General features: G+C 57.8%; 1 protein-coding gene across 2 annotated transcripts in view; it reads left to right on the top strand.

Annotated features, from left to right (window-relative positions):
• GRID1 (glutamate ionotropic receptor delta type subunit 1) overlaps positions 1-18,301 on the top strand; it is a 624,630-nt gene extending 606,329 nt beyond the window's left edge. For both annotated transcript variants that reach the window (XM_081157434.1, XM_081157435.1), the window contains 2 exons: positions 6,147-6,387; positions 15,224-18,301. In XM_081157434.1, the coding sequence (XP_081013560.1) occupies positions 6,147-6,387; positions 15,224-15,652 (670 nt within the window). In that variant the 3' untranslated portion in view covers positions 15,653-18,301. The remainder of the gene's footprint in view (positions 1-6,146; positions 6,388-15,223) is intronic.
• Positions 18,302-21,110: the final 2,809 nt, after the last annotated feature.

Raw genomic sequence — 21,110 nt, 5'->3', positions numbered from 1 at the left:
CCCCCGCCTCGTCCCTGCCCTCCTCAGATCGGCACCCTGGTAATAGTACTAGCAAGTGGTAGGCATGGGGGGGAAGGGGCGGAGGGCTGTAAGAATACCGGGTGTCCAGTTTGCACTGGCCTGTGCTTACCTTCCCAGGTGATTTGCTGGTACGAGTCCATCCCTTGACCCTGACCGTCCCTGTTCCCTGGGTTAGAGACGGGCATGGTCAAGTTTCTAAAGGCTCTGTGTGGACACCTGGTCAGCCTCCTTGAGTAAGATAGGCTCTCTTCATCCCACCCTGTGTCCTGCCACAGGAGCTCCCGCCCTGGGTGCTGCCACAGGAGCTCCCGCCCTGGGTGCTGCCACAGGAGCTCCCGCCCTGGGTGCTGCCACAGGAGCTCCCCCCTTGGGTGCTGCCACAGGAGCTCCCGCCCTGGGTGCTGCCACAGGAGCTCCCCCCTTGGGTGCTGCCACAGGAGCTCCCGCCCTGGGTGCTGCCACAGGAGCTCCCCCCTTGGGTGCTGCCACAGGAGCTCCCCCCTTGGGTGCTGCCACAGGAGCTCCCGCCCTGGGTGCTGCCACAGGAGCTCCCCCCTTGGGTGCTGCCACAGGAGCTCCCCCCTTGGGTGCTGCCACAGGAGCTCCCGCCCTGGGTGCTGCCACAGGAGCTCCCCCCTTGGGTGCTGCCACAGGAGCTTACCTTAGTCCTGGACCAGGTGGCCTGGCTGTACCAGAGGGGGTGGAAGTGAGGAGTGTGGGTAAGCTCAGTGGCCTTTTCCTGGTAACTGTCCTGCTAACAGGAGCTCGTCCCCAGGAACATCTAAGCCTTATCCCACCACTCACGCCTGTCTGTGAGGTGACGTCCTGGTGGGTGAAGGGGGCAGAACTAGAGCCCAGAGAAGATGAGTGGTGCACCCAAACCCAGAGTGTGAAGAGTGGCAGGAGTGCCTGAGGGAAGTCCCACCTGGTGGACAGGCGTGGGGCAGACCCCGGGGGCCTGACTGCTGCACTCATTCCAGCGCCGAGGGTCATCCGTGTGGAGGGGCAGGCATCATCAGAGCCATCCATTAGCATCCTGAAGCTCACAGAGGGGAACTGACACCTGGGGTCACCCAGCCTGCTACCCACAGACTTGGAAGGAGAGTGCAAGCTCCCTGAGCCCCAATGCTGGGCCCATGTTGCTGCCAGATCTCCAGGTTCTACCACCTTCCTTCTCCTACCTCCTAGATTTTCACTGGGATCTTATCTTGAGCGCCTGAGCCCTATGAGCCCCATCTGGGAAAGGCCGAGGAGGAGGCCTCTAACATCCATTCAGAGGCTGGTTTGCAAAACGGGAAAAGGGGTAGAACTAATTAAGTGAGGCTTTTGGGCTTTTCTCTAGATTTTAATTAGGTATATATTCTGTGCTTCCTGAGCAGAGAGAGATAGAGATGGGGGAGTGATTTATCGATCACTCAGATTGAAGAAAGAATGGCTTCTCTCCAGATGCACAGCCTACTGGTGCTCTTGAGGTTTACCCCAGTTGGTTTTCTGAGACAGGAGGCTCAGGGCATTCCACAGATCAGCTGTGAGCACCTCTCTGCAGCCGGTGGTCAGGGAGCTTGTGGGCCATCGCAGCAGGTAGACAGAGCTCAGGGAAGCACAGGGTCCCTGCACTCGCCCTGTTCAGAGATCTCCTGCAAGCTGCTGAAGTAAACAGTGATGTGCTGGGCAGAGGAGAGAGCTTGATTCTTGGCTGGATTTTTCGATGGGGCAATGGGGGTCTCAAAGGAGGTCAGAGGGGGACCTGAGAAAACCACCCAGAGATGAGTGGGGGGAGGGTGGCTGCTCGGCTCTAATAACTAAGCCTTGTTGAATGCAGAAGGAATTTGGTGTCTTTTGTGTGGCTCCAGAGGGCAATGGACCGGGACCTGTGGGGGGGGGGGTCCCAGAGGAGCAGGCCTGCCCTGGACAGGCTGTGCATTACCTCTTCCCCTGCTGACCCAGAGCCTCTATTCAAAGTTTCTCCAATAGAAGCCTGTGGGCTGCTCCCCCAACCCCAGGACTCATCCTTAACAAAACCAGCCAGTCCAGTTTCCTTGCTATTCTGGCAAGAAGCGACTTACCACTCTGCTTTCATCAAAAGGCCATGTGCTCCATGGCTGGAGGTAAATGTCCCCAGTGGGCTGTGCTGGCCTGAAGTTTGTCACCTGTCTATATTGCAGCCCCTTCTGGGCTGGAAGCACCCCTCTCCTGGCCTGGGGAGATGGGTGTCTGTGGGGGCGGGGGTGCTCAGGCCGGCGGAGAGGCCCCGCTCCGTGGTACACGCAGCACGTGAGCTGTCCCCAGCCAGGCCCGGGAAGAGCGAGAGGTAGGCCTGCAAGCAGCGCTCCGTGCCACTCACAGTGAAGGATCTCACGTAAACAGCAGATCTCAGATTTCCCCGGAACTGCTGACACCTTCTGTCCCGTAGTCCTAGAGCTAGGCTGTCTCTTTGTACTTGGCTCTGCTCCCTTGCCTTGGCACAGGCCAGTGTCTGGAGGCTACGGCTACGTGTGTGGCGGGGCTCTAGCGCAGCCACCATCAGGGCCCGTGGCAGGCACGGTGGGCACTCAGTAAACACTTGGCAGCTTAATGCCGGTGCACAGATCACCTGTTGTGTAGCAGGCTCCACGACCATTGACCGACGGGAGCGCCTGCGATGACGTCTGTTTGGAAAATAGGGCCTGGCCTCAGGAAGCGGCTGATCTCGCTCGGCTCCTCGTAAGCAGAGTGGGTTACTACGGTGCAAATACACTTAGCCTCACTCGAGGAGCTGTTTTGTGCCTGAGACTTGTTTTATCTTTCCTCTGCTGCTTACATATTTAAATTTTCTTTTTGATTTGTTTGTTTTGTGTTTTATTCGATATTTTCCTATAAACTGCCTTCCATTCTTCCTGAAATAATTTTGGGTATAAAAAATACATACAGTTATAAAGAGCCCAAAGAAGAGACACATCAGCAAAACTAGGCAGGCAGCCCGGCCAAGGGTGGCTCAGCAGCTGAGCATCGACCTAGGATCTAGGAGATCCTGGTTCGATTCCCGGTCAGGGCACAAGCCCGGGTTGTGGGCTCCATCCCCAGGAGGCAGCGTGCAGGAGGCAGCCGATCCATGACTCTCTCATCACTGATGTTTCTGTCTCTCTCTCTCTCCTTTCCTCTCTTTGAAATCAATAAAAACATATTAAAAACAAAAACAAAAAACAACTAGGCAGGCCGCCTGTCACTGCAGTCAGTGAGCAGAAGGTGGGACCTGGCCCCACAGCCTGCTCTGGCCACAGTCTCACCACCCCTGAGCCAGAGCCCTGCCCTCAGAGGGCAGGCTGCCTGCACGTGGCAGCCTGGTGGTCTGAGAAGACCATGGCCTCTCGGGCCAGCATGACTCAGCCACTTTCTAACCGCCACTGTGGGCCGGTCCTCTAGATTCTGACCTCGGGTCTTCAATCATAGTGAGGACCACTTTGAAGGTACTGTGGGGGGAGATACTGTGGATTGGTCAGTGCCACTGCATTCTCAGTAGAGGCAGCCCCTGTCCATGCTGGGCTGAGAGGGCTGCTGGTCAGTGTGGCCACCAGACTGCAGCCACTGCCCAGCTTCCATGGAGCTCCCGTCACTAGCCAGATCTCCAGCTGAGTGTAGCATGTGCTCACTCTTTTCATTTTGTCACAATTCTGTGAGGGAGGTACATTTATCTCGGTCTTCGATTTGAGCGATGAGAGAACTAACGTTGAGAGGTGCAGTGACTCGGCCAGTTGGATGGCAGAGCCTGGGTGAGAACTGATGTCCATCACAGCAGGATCTGTGCCAGTGGCCACGAAGCTCGGCTGTCACCATGGTGACCAGCACTTGGACCACAAGTCCTCTCAAAGGCCCTGAGGCCCTGCAGATCCAACCCAGAGACTTAGCCCACTTGGGCCAGCGAGCAGAGACTTCATCCACGGCCGGCCAGCAGGACTCAGTGGACATGAGCTTCCCTAACATGGTGGGATGTGATGGGAGATCTCTGGCTCAGCAGCATACTTGGCATGACCCATGCCACACACATACACGTGAACCACAAGTTCACCTCAAGGACCAAGCTCCTACATGCACAGCCGCCTTCAAGTCTTCGTGCTGACTGCCACCTGCACTTCCTGGACATATCTCATCATATTCATGGCCATTTGAGTTCAGATTTGTTTTCAATATTCAGCTAACACATTCATGCCTTTATTGACGCACCAAACATCCAATTGAGGGCCATGTTGTGTGCCCGCTGTGGTGGGCTAGGGGAAGACATGAAGAGTAATGCACAGCCCCTGACCCGAAGGACCCATTCACTTTGCAGGGACCTGGGTCTGTGGTGCAAAGATGGGGAAGCTAAGGTCAACAGGGCGAGTCATTTGTCTGAGCATAGCTGAGATCTGGTGCTGCCAATGCCTATTCTTTCCCGTCCTGCGAGAGGCCATGCTATGCTGGCCCTTGATGCTGACAGGTTAGGGAGCCCACTAGGCTGTGGCCCTCCCTGTCCACCAGTGACAGCTGTGCATGGTCACTGACCTCAGCCTGGGCCTGTGGTCACAGTGGCCTGCAGTGTGGGTCCAGGGCAGAGACTGCTTAACTGGGCAGTTGACAGTGGGTTTCTCTTGGCCATAGAGTACCACAGCCCTCACACTGCGTATACCCAGAGGGGCCAGAGAGGGCCGGAGGGTGTGGTCAGCTGAACATACCACCATAGACTGGCTGTAAAGAGCCCCGCCGGAATGGGAAAGCTGAGTGTGAGGAGCCTGGGAGCCACCAGCCACCACTAGCTCACTGCTCAGGTGCCTGGACTAAGAGGGAAGCCCCACCCAGCCCCCACGTGGGGGGCACGGGAACCGTGGGGCTGCTGCACATTTGCCCGCAGGGCAGACTCCACGCTCCTCCCACCCTCTCAGCGCCCGCGTTCTTGGTTCTGCCTGCTTTTCTGTCTGCATCTCATGCCCCCTCACATGCTGCGCCGCTCTCTGTCTCCCTGGCCACAGTTTAGCGGAGACCTGGCGCGCACTTTCCCCAGACAGGACTTCCAAAGGTGGAGCTAGTCCCCGAAGGGTCTTCTTTCTCCTCAGGGAGTGCTAACCCTGCCAACCGTAAGGGGACTCGGGCAAGATAGTTCACCTCTCTGTGGCTCAGCTTCCTTCTCTGTAAAAATGGGAAAATGGTAGTAACCGTCTCAAAGTGTTGACATGAGAATTAAACATGATTCGTGAAGCACTCAGAATATTACTTCTTTTTTCAAGTATTTTTTATTGATTTTAGAGAGAGAGAAACACTTATGAGAGTCATTGATCGGCTGCCTCCTGCACACCCCCTACTGGGGGTCGAGCCTGAAACCCGGGCATGTGCCCTGAGGGGAAGTCGAACCAGTGACCTCTCGGTACGTGGGATGCTCAGCCACTGGGCCACACCGGCCGGGCCGAGTACTTCTTAACACAGAGCACGTGCCGGAGGAGTGTGAGCTGTTTTTCGGTTAGTCGTCCTTCAGGGCTCCCGTCCCTGTCACCTCAGTGAGGTTCTCCACCCTCCCTTTCGGGCCACCATCCCAGGGCACTGCCCCAGCACTCTGCCTGCATCTCTCCGTGTTGGTCACAGCTCTGCCTCCACGCTGGCTGCTGTAATTGTTTTCATGTGTGTGTCCATGTCTCTGGACCATAAGCTCAGCGACGCCGAACATCATCCTTGGCACAGTGAATGAATGAGCGAATGAATGAATGATTTGCTGAATCCTAGTGAGGAGACTTAGGATACAGTGGTTGAAGCTTGAGAAATCGTTCTGTAAGCGTGAGCGCCCTAAGCCCACAGTCTGAGTGTCTGTCTCATCCGTTTCTGTATTTCCTGGCTTCGTCCTCAGAGCTTGCCCAGGATCCCACCTGTAGGTCCCTATGTGCTTTGCAGTGGGACCATCCTTGGGCAGTGGGACGGGGGCAGAGGGATCGAGGCTTTTGAGAAGGAGAGTGGCAAAGCCCGATGTGTGTTTTGGAAAGGGCACCCTGCTTGCAGAGGGGAGAACAGATTGGGAAGGAAAGGCTGAGGCAGAGAGTGGCGGGTGGTTCAGCCCAGCCTGCAGTGGGGCCCCCACGGTGGGGAAGGGCCAGGACCCCGTGGCTCATGTGGATTGTATCTTGCAGAATCCTGGAGCTGCAAGACACTGGGGACCTGGACGTGCTGAAGCAAAAGTGGTGGCCGCACACGGGCCGCTGCAACCTCGCCGGCCACGCCAGCGCCCAGGCCGATGGCAGGTCCCTCAAGCTGCACAGCTTCGCTGGTGTCTTCTGTGTCCTGGCTGTTGGTCTCCTCCTCGCCTGCCTGGTGGCCGCCCTGGAGCTGTGGTGGACCAGCAACCGCTGCGGCCAGGAGACGCCCAAAGAGGTCTGTGCGGGTCCTGCTCCTCCTTGCTGCAGCCAGAGGCTGTGGAGTCCTGGGCTACGGGGCTGGCAGTTTCCTTCCAGCCAGTGCTCACCTGAGGGGGGCCCTTGTGGGAGACGGCGCTGTTCTACACCGGGAGGGTGGCGGTGCCGTCCTTTCACGCTGCTTTTCAAGCCAGAGAACACATGCAGGGGATGTTTTCATGCTGGAACAAAGTGTGGAAGCCCCAGCCGTGGCCACTGCGGTGCTGACTACCTGGAGAGCATCCCCCCCCGCCCTGCCTGTCTGTGCCCCCCGCCCTGCCTGTCTGTGCCCCCCCGCCCTGCCTGTCTGTGCCCCCCGCCCTGCCTGTCTGTGCCCCCCCGCCCTGCCTGTCTGTGCCCCCCGCCCTGCCTGTCTGTGCCCCCCGCCCTGCCTGTCTGTGCCCCCCCGCCCTGCCTGTCTGTGCCCCCCGCCCTGCCTGTCTGTGCCCCCCCGCCCTGCCTGTCTGTGCCCCCCGCCCTGCCTGTCTGTGCCCCCCGCCCTGCCTGTCTGTGCCGCCCCGCCCTGCCTGTGTGCCCCCCCCCGCCCTGCCTGTCTGTGCCCCCCGCCCTGCCTGTCTGTGCCCCCCCGCCCTGCCTGTCTGTGCCGCCCCGCCCTGCCTGTGTGCCCCCCCCGCCCTGCCTGTCTGTGCCCCCCGCCCTGCCTGTGTGCCCCCCCGCCCTGCCTGTCTGTGTGCCCCCGCCCTGCCTGTCTGTGCCCCCCGCCCTGCCTGTGTGCCCCCCCGCCCTGCCTGTCTGTGTGCCCCCCGCCCTGCCTGTCTGTGTGCCCCCCGCCCTGCCTGTCTGTGTGCCCCCCGCCCTGCCTGTCTGTGTGCCCCCCGCCCTGCCTGTCTGTGTGCCCCCCGCCCTGCCTGTCTGTGTGCCCCCGCCCTGCCTGTCTGTGTGCCCCCCCTGCCCTGCCTGTGTGCCCCCCGCCCTGCCTGTCTGTGTGCCCCCGCCCTGCCTGTCTGTGTGCCCCCGCCCTGCCTGCCTGTGCCCCCCGCCCTGCCTGTCTGTGTGCCCCCCCTGCCCCGCCTGTCTGTGTGCCCCCACCCTGCCAGGCAGAGACCAGCTGTAGGGTTAGAGGAGACCGCACTCCTTCCTGGTTCTCCTCTGCTTCTCACCCAGGGCCACAGGGCTGCTGGCCCAGCATGGGAGGGGACCCGCCCTGCCTCTCCCACTGTCCCGCCTGTCCTTCCTCTCCTCCTCCCTGTGGGACCCGCCTTGCCCACCTTGCCTCCAGGCACACTCAGCACAGGGAGCCCTGGGGCTCTGCCCAGACCCAGGTTCTGGGCGCTCTTCCCTTCCTGCGTGCGCCAACCTCCAGCTGATTCTACCTTCACACTTCCTTCTCCTTGGGTGTTTGCTCTTCTTCAAGCTCATTTTTAAAAAAATATGAAGCCTTCATTAAGGTCCCCTGGAGACGACTCCTGTAAGGGAGGTGGCTTGGACTGTGGTTTGGTAGAGGCTTGGCCTGCAGAACCTGCATGCAGGCTGCCACTCCATCACAGGCTGTCCTGGCGGGTTACACGCACCCCGGCTACTTCCAGAATCACAGCTCCACTTACAGTTTATGTGGAGACAAACAGGTATAAATTTCAATCAAGATGCAGTAAAGTAACCAGCACCAAATCCAAAGAGGCAGCACAGCCATGGCCACCATCTCTGTGCCTGGAGGGCCTGGCTGGCCACACCCCAGACAGTCTGCAGGGGAGCCCTGGCAGGTGGCGGTGAGGACAGACCCTCGCCACCTGCTTCTCACCGCCAGGTCTGTGCACACAGAAGCATCGGGGCCCCTGGGCAGTGGTCTTGGAAGCACTCCCTGAAGGGCCAGGGAGGATCAGCTCACACTGTGCCCACTCCCAGTGTTTTGTCTCGTTTTGTTCTAAACTGAAGTCCACGGCCCGTTTTCCTTTGTGCAGATCCCCCTCGGGTCAGGGGAGCGGGAGAGATTCGGAGGTAGGAAGCATTGCAGTCAGGAGGTGCTGCCCTGGGTGCTGTGGGTGGAGTGAGGGCCTGGGACGCAGCTCAGGCTCAGCCCTCCAGCATGGCCTTTGTGAGCCAGGTTCAACGAGAGCCCATCCTTCCTCCAGCTTGGAAGCCTCTGCCTGCACCAGCCGGTCCCTTCACGGCCCAGGCTAGTGTTTAGACAGGCTCAGCCTGGACAGCCCAGAACGAAGTGCCAGCGAGTGAGTGCGCGTGAGCACGTGTGAGTGTGCGTGAGAGAGAGATGGGACAGACATAGGCAGAGGTGAAAAGAGGGAGCCGGAAAGGCCTGGAAGCCAGGGAGGCCCCGGCCGTGAGGAGCGCTCCCCCTTCAGGAGAGCAGCTGCCTCCCATTCCTGCCGCTGCGTCGCCCGGCCTCGGGCCCAGGCAGCAGGGATGCAGCACCGTGGCCCTGCTTACAAAACGGGGCTTCTGCCCGGCCGCGGGCTTGCTTGCCGATGGCAGAGCCGACGAAGATGCCAGTGGAAAGCGCAGCGGCGGCCTTTCCTCCAGCCCCTTCGTGTGTTGCATGGTAAATATATATGTGTGTGAGTGTGAGTGTGAGTGTGTGTGTGTGTGTGTTCCATCTTTTCCCTGTTTTTATGGGTTTCTGATCTTCAGACAAAATTCCTCCCTCCCTCTGCTTCCTCCTTTGGCCAGTGTGCTGTGGATCACAGCCCCTGTCCTCAGGGGGCCACCTCCACACACGCAGGTGGGGCCGAGAAGCCAGCCAAGCAGCCTCCGTCTGTTGAGCAGGTGCCCCGAAGTGAGCCAAGTGCCAAGGGCACTCAGCCAGCCTGCGCACGGTGGGGTCATCAATAGGGTGCTGGCGAGTGGAGAGTTCTTGGTGTTTGGGTTGTTAGAGCTGAGTGTTGAAAGATTTGCTGAGAAGCGACGGGAGGCTGCCTGCCAGACAGGGTGGACAGCATCACCCGGGCAGGGGTCGCCAGCACCACGACGCCCCCGGAGCTTGGGGCCGCGGTGTTGGCGCAGCAAGGAGGCCGCAGTAGAGGTGCTGGAGGGGGTGCAGGGACTGGCTCTGAAGGACGTAGATGCCAGGGTTTGAAGCTTATCATAAAGGGAATAGGAACCAGGAGATTGGTTCCAACAACAGGATTTTGGAGCATATTTTAAAACCTTCAGTGAGCAGCAAGGGTACTTAACCCAGACCAGCTCAGTGCCACTGGTTGCTGTGTTTTATGGGGAAGAATTTGCAGTTAGGGAAGAGGGCCTGGTTCCTCTTAGGAGGCTTTATTTGTGTCCCTGGCCATATTTACTAAGAGCCAGAAGCCTGTCTTTGGGTGGAGTCCGAGTCCTGTGATGACTCTGAGTTTAGAGCCCTACCTGAGGAAGGGGGTCATGTGGGATCAGCCCCTTACTGCTCACATGGATTTGAGCTGATATTTCTCCTGAGGAACCGCCCAATGCAGGTGAGCGCAAGCTCTGCAGGTGCAGTAAAAGCCAAGGAGAGATTTATTGGGAAAGGGGATGCATTGCTCTGAGAATAAAATATTCATGAAATAAAGATGAGAGCTGCACACCAGGAGGTGGCGTGAGGACTGAGGGATGAGTAATCCATCACTGTGCCGGGAGCTGGCCTCCACCGCAGCCCGGAGCTACCGAGGCCGGGGCGGCCAGGCGGCTGGGCCCCTCGAGGCAGCTCACGGGCTGACCTGTCTGCATCCCTCCTGCTCCCTGAGGAAGATGCCATCCTGGGATACTTCCTCTGACTCCAGCCCTTCCCTGTCTCCACTCCTCTGATGCTTTTTAACTCCATGAAGAGGTTTTCCTTTCCTGCACCTTTTCCCTCTCCATTTATGCCACCCTCCCAGTGTTGCCCTGAGGCTCGGGGGGGGGGGCAGGTGCAGAGCACTTGCTGTGCGCCTGCCCCATGGGTGTGCTTGGTGACTCCCTTAAAGGCCTTGGTGATGGGCAGGAAGGGATGCAGGGACAACCTGTCACATGTCAGCTCACCTTCCCCATGCCAGGAAAATGACACGTCACTTTCTGAACTCGAATCTCTTCAACAACACTCGAGAAAGGCGTCCCTGTCCCTGGGGAAACAGCTCAGAAGTGATACGGGCAGAACTGGGACACAAATGCCACGCCTGCCGCAGGGCCTCCCTCCAGGTATGCAGGAGCAGGGCCGCTTAGCCTTCATGAGGCTTGGGGAAGGAAGAGAGTAACAGAATTCCCCGCACCAGGACTCTGGCTCCTAGCTGGGCATTTCCATCCTCTGGACCCAGTTTCTCTCTTTTGCTGAAAACTGAGTCTGGCCCACTGGCTACACCCCTTCGGGTGAGGGGAAGGACAGTGAGTGTGTTTTCAGCCCTTCGCCCAGGGCCTTCCAGCAAGAAGGCATGAGATTGTCACACCAGTGTAGTCTCAACCAGCTCGGACATGACTCCCCTCTGCGAACCCCGCACCCTGGTGGCCGCCCCGAGGTGCACCTGCCTGCCTCAGGCTTGCTGGTGCCGCTCCTCCAATCTGCGGCTCCACGCCTGGGCTCTGAACCGTGGAGGGAGTCTCTTGTTAACAGATGATGAATATAACTGGAGTACTGAGCACCTTCTGTGAGCCAGGGACCAAGATGGATGCTTCACAAGAACATTGGCTCAGCGGGGAGTAGGAGCTCACAGGCATCTATCGAATGAGGGGCCCAGTCTGGCTCCCCTAAATAAAATGCTATCAGTTCTACGCTGCTGTGCGAACCACTGCAGCTGGATCAATGCTTCCAGTTCCTGCTGCACTCGGCAGTGACTGCACCTGGAGCTTCTTGGAAACAGAAGCATGGGGTTGTTCTCCAGACCTGGACGACCATAATTTCTAGAAGCCCCACGTGTGCGTTGATGTCTTGCAAGGGTGCAAACCCTGGTCTGGACCCCCTTCCATGGGGAATTGGGAACATGCAGCCCAGGTCTGGGTGCTGAGCAGATGTTGGCCCCAATCCTACCCTCTGAAAAACTGCCCATCACCCCCGAGTCACTTCACTGACTGACCATTCAGCTTCTTTGCTCTACCCAACCCTTCCTCTCAGAGTCCCAGCCCAGCTCTCTGGGGCCAGGCAAGTCTTCAGAGTGACACTTAAGAAGATCATGCTGATGGTGCTCCTCCCCGCTGCTGGGCCCCCTTTACCACTGGGTTGGTGTCAAGGACACCGCCTACAAGCACCCCAGATGCGAAGTCCCTCAACACATTTTGTTCTTGCCCAACTTATGGTAGGAGCCGTCGGATGCCAAACAAAGTCAGTCCTAGGGATTCCCACCCACGACGTGGGGCTGGCTGTTTAATTACTGTTTCCAATGCACTGTGTTATTTCTACACTGTGGACAGGCGTAATCACAGAACTCTATCTCCCTGCAAGGCAAGGTCTGGGAAAGGGTCCCCAACAGCCTCTGTTGGAACATGTGTCGTCGTGTTTAATAGGAGGTAGGAAGTGCGGAGCTGGAATTCAGCCGGATTCACGGATAAATGCCATCAGTAAATCTTATGTCACATTCAAGCGTGTTTTACTAGGTCAGTTACCTACTGTGAATTGATGAAGGGAGCAGCGAGTTTCCAAGTCTCTTTTCACAGCTGCCGTTACCTGGTTGAACACAGAAACCTTGAATGATGAGGCATAAACTGATGTGGTTCACATTAAAAGCTCGCGGTTTGAATTCGCATAACGTAATAGGACGTGGCCGTGGACGGGCTCCTGCCGGAGCGTCTCCCTTAGACAGCCTGTGGCGCCCTGTCCCGGAGCTGAGCGGGCGTGGGGAGGGTAGGCGGCGGGCACGACCTTGGCCGCGGGCGTGGGGAGGGTAGGCGGCGGGCACGACCTTGGCCGCGGGCGTGGGGAGGGTAGGCGGCGGGCACGACCTTGGCCGCGGGCGTGGGGAGGGTAGGCGGCGGGCACGACCTTGGCCGCTGGCGTGGGGAGGGTAGGCGGCGGGCACGACCTTGGCCGCGGGCGTGGGGAGGGTAGGCGGCGGGCACGACCTTGGCCGCGGGCGTGGGGAGGGTAGGCGGCGGGCACGACCTTGGCCGCGGGCGTGGGGAGGGTAGGCGGCGGGCACGACCTTGGCCGCTGGCGTGGGGAGGGTAGGCGGCGGGCACGACCTTGGCCGCGGGCGTGGGGAGGGTAGGCGGCGGGCACGACCTTGGCCGCGGGCGTGGGGAGGGTAGGCGGCGGGCACGACCTTGGCCGGCACATCGGCGCCCAGGGTGCCGGGAACAGGCTGCAGCTTCCAGCACCTGTCGGGCGGGCGGGCGGGCGCCTCCCGCTTGGGGAAGCCAAGGAAGTGGATTACGTTGTTTTTGTTTTTAAGGGGCTTTAAAGCACTTGGATGTCCTTGGTTATTCTGACATTGTCAACAAACCATCAAGTTATTTGAAAGGAATGACATATGTTCTATTTTACTTTCTTTTTAAGCAAATAAATATACCAAACAATTTCCTTGATGCTATTTACCATACGGAAAGACTCGGGATTTAGAATCATCCCATCTCCACAGCCTCGGGCCTCATGACACCAGGAAAGTCAGCTGACCCCTGGGAGTCCCTTTCTTTTCCATGCTGGCCCCTCCCCCACGCCCCCGCCCAGGAATCTCCCAGACGGGGCCATGCCCCTTCCTAACATCCCTGGAGACCTTGTTCACGAAGGAACAAGTCTCCAGGTGAGGCCAGAATTCACTTCTGTGTCTCTGGGGTATATCTCTGTGGGGTGTCTCTGGGTTGTCTTTGGGGTGTCTCTGGGGTGTCTCTAGGGTGTGTCTCTGGGGTGTCTCTGAAATGTCTCTAGTGTATGTCTCTAGGGTGTCTCTGAGGTGTCTCTCTGGGGTGTCTGGGGGTTGTCTGGGGTGTGTGGGGTGTCTCCGGGGTATCTCTGGGGTGTGTCTGGAGTGTGTAGCTGGGGTGTGTCTCTGAGATATGTCTTTGGGATGTGTCTGGGGTGTGTCTCTGGGGTATGTCTCTGAGGTGTGTCTTGGAGCGTGTCTGAGATGTCTCATGGGGTCGTCTCTGGGATGTGTCCGTGGTATCTCAGGGTGTGTCTCTAGGGTGTATCTGGGGTGTGTCTCTGAGTTGTCTCTGGGGTGTGTCTTGGGTGTGTCTGAGGTGTCTCTGGGGTATGTCTCTGGGGCTTGTCTGGAGTATCTCAGGGTATGTCTGGGGTGTTTTCGGGATGTGTCTGAGGTGTGCCTCTGGGGTGTCTCTTGGATGTATCTGGGGTGTGTCTCTGATGTGTCTCTTGGGTGTATCTGGGGTGTGTCTCTGGGGTGTCTCTTGGGTATCTCTGGGGTGTGTCTTGGATGTGTCTCTTAGGTGTCTCTGGGGTATATCTCTGGGGTGTGTCTCTGGGGCTTGTCTGGAGTATCTCGGGGTATGTCTGGGGTGTGTCTCTGGGGCTTGTCTGGAGTATCTCAGAGTATGTCTGGGGTGTGTCTCTGGGGTGTATCTGGGGTGTGTCTGTGGGGTATCTCTTGGGTGTATCTGGGGTCTGTCTCTGGGGTGTCTCCTGAGTGTGTCTGGGGTGTGTCTCTGAGGTGTGTCTCTGGGGTGTGTCTGGGGTATCTTGGGGTGTGTCTGGGGTGTGTCTCCGGGGCGTGTCTCTGGGGAGCTCCTCTACCTTTCTGAATCAAGTTTCCTTATATATGGGGGTGATTACACCCAGCCTTTGAGCATTATAAACTCTAAATGGCCAATGCATGGGCGCATGGGGCTCCAGGACCGTTGCCGTTCTCCCCCAGGAGGCAGCATCCGCAGGTCTCCAGGTGTCTTTCCCCAAGGCCGCGGTGCAGGCAGCGATTCTAACCGGAGCGGGGAGGGGAGGTCCAGGCTGCCAAGGCTGGCTTGTGGGTCTTATGCTGCCTCAGACAGTGTCCTAGGCTACAGGTCCCCAGATAGCGGCGGGGGGCTGGCCACACAGCTGGGGGAGGTGGGAGAAACGGGCACACTCACCACTGTCCAACAGGCCTGAGAGGCCTGGGGTCTCCAGGCCCCCAAGAGTCGTAGAGAGCCACACTTGGCTCCTGGTAGTGTTACTGGAAAGGGGACCTGGCCCTTGGTGGGGCTGCCTGGGGCTGGCCGGTAGTGTGGGTTCTTGACTTAGCGCAGGAAAAATTTCACAGCATGAGTCCAGGAGACTGTGAGGGAACATTTATTAAAGCTGGGGCAGGAAAAGAAGAAAGGGCTTGGCACAGGAGAAGCACCAGGAGAGCCTAGGCTGGGCGGCCCTGGCTCTCTGGGAAGTCAGAGAAAAGGGGGCCTTGGGGTCAGGTTCAGGGGGTTAGCCTGGGACAACCTGTCACTGCCCATCGCTCCCCTGGTTGCAAGTCTTGTGGGGTTCCTTAGAGTTTAGGAGATGCCTGCCTGTGGGGGAAGGTTCAGGGGGTTAGCCTGGGACAGCCTGTGGGGGAAGAATGGGAAGAAGAGGGGAAAGGGAATGGGGGTTCCCCAAAGGGAGAGCACAAGCTGGGTCCTTTGTGTTGAGGATATTTATCTATCTCCTGCTCTGGGAATCTCAGGGGAGGGTTTCAACAGATTATTCACCAGTTTTCCACATGTGCTCCTTCAGCGTCATGGTGTCCACTGATTGCTCAGTCCCGGGGCAGGGGGTTGTCATTCACTGCAGCTGGTCCTGGCTTCACCTACCTGGTTTTGCTGCTTTTCTGGGCCAGGACCTGAAATACAGCTGAGGCCTAGATGTTATTCCAGGGAGGTGGCCTTCTGTAGCTGCTGCAGTTGCTCTGCTGGTTTGTTCAGCTGCCTGCCTCAGTTTCCCTGTCCCATCTGTCCTGGCCGACGGGCCTGCCTCAGTGGGGCTGAGTCTGACCCCCGTGCTCTCCCCCCAGGACAAGGAGGTGAACCTGGAGCAGGTCCACCGGCGCATGAACAGCCTCATGGACGAAGACATCGCCCACAAGCAGATCTCCCCGGCGTCCATCGAGCTCTCGGCCTTAGAGATGGGGGGTCTGGCGCCCAGCCAGGCCTTGGAGCCACCGCGGGAGTACCAGAGCACCCAGCTCTCCGTCAGCACCTTTCTGCCCGAGCAGAGCAGCCACGGCACCAGCAGGACCCTCTCGGCGGGGCCCAGCGGCAACCTGCCGCTGCCGCTGAGCAGCGCGGCCACCTTGCCCTCCATGCAGTGCAAACACAGGTCGCCCAACGGGGGGCTGTTCCGCCAGAGCCCGGTGAAGACCCCCATCCCCGTGTCCTTCCAGCCCGTGCCTGGGGGCGTCCTTCCGGAGGCCCTGGACACCTCCCACGGCACCTCCATCTGACCACGCTGCCCTCCGCCCGCCCGCCCACCCGACCAGCAGAGCTTTTTAATACGAGGAGACGACACGAACCACACACACGCACTCTCACTGTTCTTGTACATACCTGTAAATAGTGACAGAATGGAGTGGGGTCAAAGTGTATTTTGAATATTCCCAATTTTCGAAGTCAGTAAAAAAAACAAAAACTGTATGAATGACTTTGTAAATTTTGTTCTATACGAATAAAAAGGCGAATTACTTGTGCTCATTCTGAAGTGCCAAAGAAGCCCCTGTCCCTGAGCCTCCCTGAGGGCAGGAGGGGTGGCCAGGTCCAGGGCCCCCAGCCGGGGCAGAGGGGAGGCGAGGACGGTCCCTCCAGCGGAGCCCCAGACGCTGCTGCGGCCCTGTCCACCGTCTCCTCCCGATTCCCCCCCTGGCCCCTTGCTCCTCTCTCAGTCTCTCAGGTGGATACAGGCTGCCCGCAGGCCCCTGTGCTGTAGGGGATCGCTGTTCCCGTCTGCCCGGGACTGAGGAGGCTCCCAGGACGCAAGGCAGTCCCTTTGGTCACCCACCGTGTGTCCCAGTGCCTGCGGGCCTAGGAGGGGCCCCCACCCTGAGGTGCGGTCTCTGAGGCCTGCGACGCCCACACGCTCTACTGCTGGCCTGTATCTTACTTAGTTTTCTTAATTAGAAGAACCAACGGTGACGGACCGGGAGGGGGCAGGCCCGTGGCTGCCTCGGAGAGGGCAGGGAGCGCTGGCTCCGCCCGGTGGGAGGCGCGGGAAGGGAAGTGCAAGGCTCGCCGTGCACCAGGTGTGCAGGCGCAGAGGCCAGCAGAGGGAGAATGTTCTCTTGGGCGTGGGACCCACGGTCCCAGGTGAGAACGGAACGTGTGGTCACAGACGCGAGGAGTAGAAGCTTTGTAGTTTTAGGCGAGAGGATGCTGCTGGAGTGGAGGGCGGGCCCCAGGGGAGCAGATACGCTCTCAGAGGTGGGGGTGCGGGAGTAGATGAAATGGACCTCGTGCACTCAGGCAGGAAGGAGCCTCGGCTCTCAGAGCAGGCACATAACTCTGTGGTGGAAAGCCAGTGGCCCTCATCTCTCTGGGAAGCCTAGCTAAACACAGGAGGTCTCGGGTCTTCACCCTGACGGACAGTCTGCGAGCAGGGCCGGAGCCCAGCGTGCGTCCCTGTTCCATGCTTTGCCACTTCTCACGGCCTCCGGAAGCCTTCGCTCAGTGGTGCAGCTCCTGGCAGGGCCCCCTGGCTGAGAGCACCTTACAGTGCCCGGGATTCCCAGGCCCATCCCAGAGCTGGTGAGTCTGCTGGGAAGGTTAGGATGACCAGACAGTCTTCCTCCCTCCATTGCCCTTTCTGGGGCAATCAAACTATTTTTGTTTTTTAAATATATCTTTATTGATTTCAGAGAGAGGAAGGGAGAGGGAGAGAGAGAGATAGAAACATCAATGATGAGAGAGTCGTTGATCCGCTGCAGCCCGCAACCCGGGCATGTGCCCTGACCGGGAATCGAACCCTGATCCCCTGGATGCTAGGTCGATGCTTAACCACTGAGCCACGCCCGGCCAGGCGCAATCAAACTATTGAACCAGAGAAAACAATGCCAGGAGCAGAGCAGTGTTAGTAATCGCAGCTGTATCACTTCAGCTCCTCTCCTGCAGACTAAGGTGACTCGCTCTCCCCGCCTGCCAGAGGGTAGGCACAGCGCACAGCTGGCACCGAGAGGCTGGGCTCCCTCCCCCAGCAGTGTCAGGGAGATGCGAGCTGGTCTGTGGCCATGGAGAAGTGCCTCCCTGTACCTTGCAGAGTTGCTCCAGGGGTGTGTTTATGAGGGTGATAGCTAGTCAGGGTTGATTTCCTCCTTGCAGTCCCGAGTGACATAACTGGCAGTAGGGATGGCGCATCACAGTCAGCTGCAAGCGCCCTGGAGGGAGTGTTTATAATCACGTTCCTTACCTCTGGATGCGGAGCTAGGCCTGACACCAGTGCTCCCAGGTGGTCCATTCACATTTCTCCAACCAGAGTGTGTGGAGCTGGAGCTGGGTGGTGCTCAGGGGGTGCCTAGGTGAGCCGTGGTGGCCACCCTGAGGAGCACCAGGCCGCATTGTCGTCCCATCAGCACTTTGGGGGCTCTTCCCTGGATGGTCAATTTTTCACGTATATCTCTATTTTTTTAATCAAATTGTGGTCTCACTGCCTTATCTCACCCACGTCTGTTTTCCCCCGAGATGACCTGTCTTCTGGGGAATACCATGGATGTTTTCTTGGTCAGCTGTGCTTAGAATGGGCGTTGGGAAGAGGAGAGAGTTGGCTCAGGTGGTGTGTGTGCATGTGAGAGAGAGGGAGGGAGGGAGAGTGAGAGGGGGCTCAGCTCTCATGGTGTGATTCTTCCCCACATTTATGTTATTTTTTAAGATATCTCACCTTTGGCATGAGGGAAAATGATTGATTTTCAAGCAAGTTCTCTAGGAAAAGCATCTTCCCATCTCAGATGTCTGCCTCAGCTCAGAATGTATCACTTTTTCATGCTTTGCTCTTTGGATTTATAACTGTTTAGACTATTATACACTTTAGGTATATTTTGTGCCTTCAGACATTGCAAATAATAATCAGCATTTGGATTAAAGTTGTTTAATAATAAAACTCGACTTTGCTCCCTACCCTCTCCTTCTCTGGGTGAAGAAATACATCTGCATTGGTAGCACGTGGTGGCTGGGCCGGGTTCTGTCCCGTTGGTGTGGACCGTTGTGAGTGACACTTGGCTCACCAAGAGGGTCTCAGATATGCTCTGGGGTGGCAGCATGCCCTCCTGAGTCCCCCACGTTGACCAGGGCTATGTGAGGGACAGGCTGAGAAGCAATGCTAATTTTCAGTTAACCTAACAGCTTCCTTGAAAATGTGGGTTCTTAGAAAACTCCTAGGAGAGAGTTAGGCTGTACTATTACACAGAGAAGTGTTCCCACGGCCTGTGGAGTGAAGTCCTTCTGCGTGTCAGCTGACTTGGTTTCTTCTCTCATGTCTACACTCAGGCCTCAGATAAGTCGCCTGCCGGTGCTTGGGCCTCAGCCTTGGGGAGTGGCAGCCACTGTTTGTGGATGCACAGCTTGGCCCCTCCTGGTTTGGCTCAGAGGGTCTTCGGTTCCAGTCCACAGTGAGCTTCCATATTCCCGGCCGTCTCCATAGCCCAGGACCACCAGCCTGGCCATGGGCCCCCACATTCGTACGCTCCTGGGCCTTCCTTTTGCATCCCAAGGCTCCCCTGTGACCTCTCCACCTTCATAGGAGAAACAACTCCACAGCCAGCATTGGCTCAGACAGGACTCACCTGGGGAGTGTGGTTTTCGTGATCAAGATCTCAGCTCCCAGGAAGCACAAGTAGAATGCTGGGCCTTGTCCCTCTTCCCCTGCACAGATGAGAGGCATCTCCGATGCCGGGGGCAAGCTCTGAAGGCCGGGCTGCAGAAACCCGGCAGCATTCCCAGATCATCGGAGCAGACAGGTGGATCTGGACAGGGCTCCCAAAGGGCTGTGTTTTCTTAAGAAAACGCAGCCCTGCTCCTAAACTGACTCCTTCCCAACTTGCCCAGGTGAGACTAGCTACACACCTAATTGTATCTTTTTAAGCACAGAAAGCAGGCCAAGCACACAAAGGAGAAAAGACCACGGGCCCCAAGGCCACGATGCCCTGGGGGAGCACTGGTCTCTCTGGCCTGCGCCTCTCAGGCGATAGTCGCAGAGGTGGGCGAGGTCCATGGAGCTCGGGTCGCCCTGTGACCTTATGCTTCCAGGACTCCAGGCTCCTCACTCGTGGGCTCTGCCCTCAGTCTCAGGAAAGGCTCCTGAGACACTGTTTTTGGCTCCCAAAGGTACAAGCTCATGGGCTGGCGTCTGTGTCTGAGCTAAAGCCTGCTTTGTGCTCCTCGCTCTGACAACAAAGATGTGATAGAAGCTCCAAAGCATTGGAATTGACCTTCCCTTGCCTTGGACACAATGAAAGGGACAGCCTTTCTGTTCCTACTTGGCATTCGCTGTCTCGAAACCGTTGTTTTGTTTCATGCCAGCAGTTGCTTTTAATAAATGAAATTGCGTTTGGTTCTTATTATTCACACCAGGGAGCTCCAGGTAGGCAACAATTTCCTACGCCAATAACTTTGTTTTCTCTTTTCCAGTCTCCCTGGTCTGTAGTTAGGAGGGTGACTTATGAAAGAAGTGCACGTATTTCTGAAAGACCAGCTGAGCTGATAGTCACCTCCTACAAAGGAGGGAGGGACATTGCCGGTGAGTTCATACCCTCCTCCCAGCTTTCATGGCCTCACCTCTGAACTTGACATTGGGTGCTGAGCGCCAAGAGAGGAGAGGTTCTTTCCACAGAAGAAAAACCCCTGCTGAAAAACTTCCAGTGGCCAATGACCAGGATCTAGAAGAGGGTTTGTGTGAGAAAACATGTCTCAGGAGGTGGTCGGTTACGGCAGGTTCAAACCTACAGTTGCTGGGGGCAACCAGGTATCCGAGATCAGAAGAAAACAAAACATTTGCCAACACACAAAATAAGCACACACAGGCACATGTACACACACACCTGTACACAAACACACTGTTGCAGGCACACACCCAGGGACAAATCACACAGCAGTGCCCTTGAGCGATGCAGCAGGTGAAGCCCCGCTCATCACACCTGGGGATCAGTCCCGGGAAGAGCCAGGCTTCCCGGCCCAGTGCACTGGCTTAATGCGGCTACTAGCCCAGCAGTGGTCTGCCGCCAGCCACCAGAGAGGGGCATGTCTCCTGCCAAGTGGCCCTTTTCTGGCCAAGCAGCCAGTGTGCACAGCAAACTGTCCAAAAACCCTTGCTCTGAAGCCTCCTGATTTTCAACCAGAGACCCTGAAATATGCACGGAAGTCTCAGGCATTCTCCAGGCATCCCAATTGTTTTTGAGTAAGAACTCATGTTATTTTCTCCAGGTCAGCAAGCCTTTATTGATCAGGAGCATTGTTCCAGGAGCTGTATGGTTCCCTTTACTACAATGCTCTCTGATTCTGAGATCAGCCCTGCAGTAGAAACTATTGTCCAAAATTTATAGACAGGGAAATGAGACAAAAGGCACCGTCCCCACTCTGGCGAGCGAGGGGGCTGGATTCACATTTCCTCGTCTGTCTAACTTCTGAGCACGTGTCCCTGTCTGCACAGCTGGCTCTCCCTCGGAAGGAGCACCTCTGCTGTCCCTCGGTGCTGGACCCATGCTGGCCTGCTCCAGTCCCCAGGTGCAGTGGTGCCAGCCCACCGGGTCGCTCAGCCTCCACCTCTGCGGCCTCTGCTCTGGCAGCCTCAGGAGTGTGGGTGAGCATCTGCTAGTGCCCCCTGGAGTGGTGTGGCTGACCTGGGCAATCAGGGTCATGCCTAACCAGAGTCTGGGCCATGTGCCTGCTTCCCTGAAACTGCCCTTAGCCCGGCAGGGAGTCAGG

Source organism: Miniopterus schreibersii (genome assembly GCF_964146895.1).
Source record: "Miniopterus schreibersii genome assembly, chromosome: 14".
Classification (NCBI taxonomy): Eukaryota; Metazoa; Chordata; class Mammalia; order Chiroptera; family Miniopteridae; genus Miniopterus; species Miniopterus schreibersii.
Note: the sequence above shows the minus strand (reverse complement) of the source record. Positions and strands in the feature narration are given on the sequence as shown.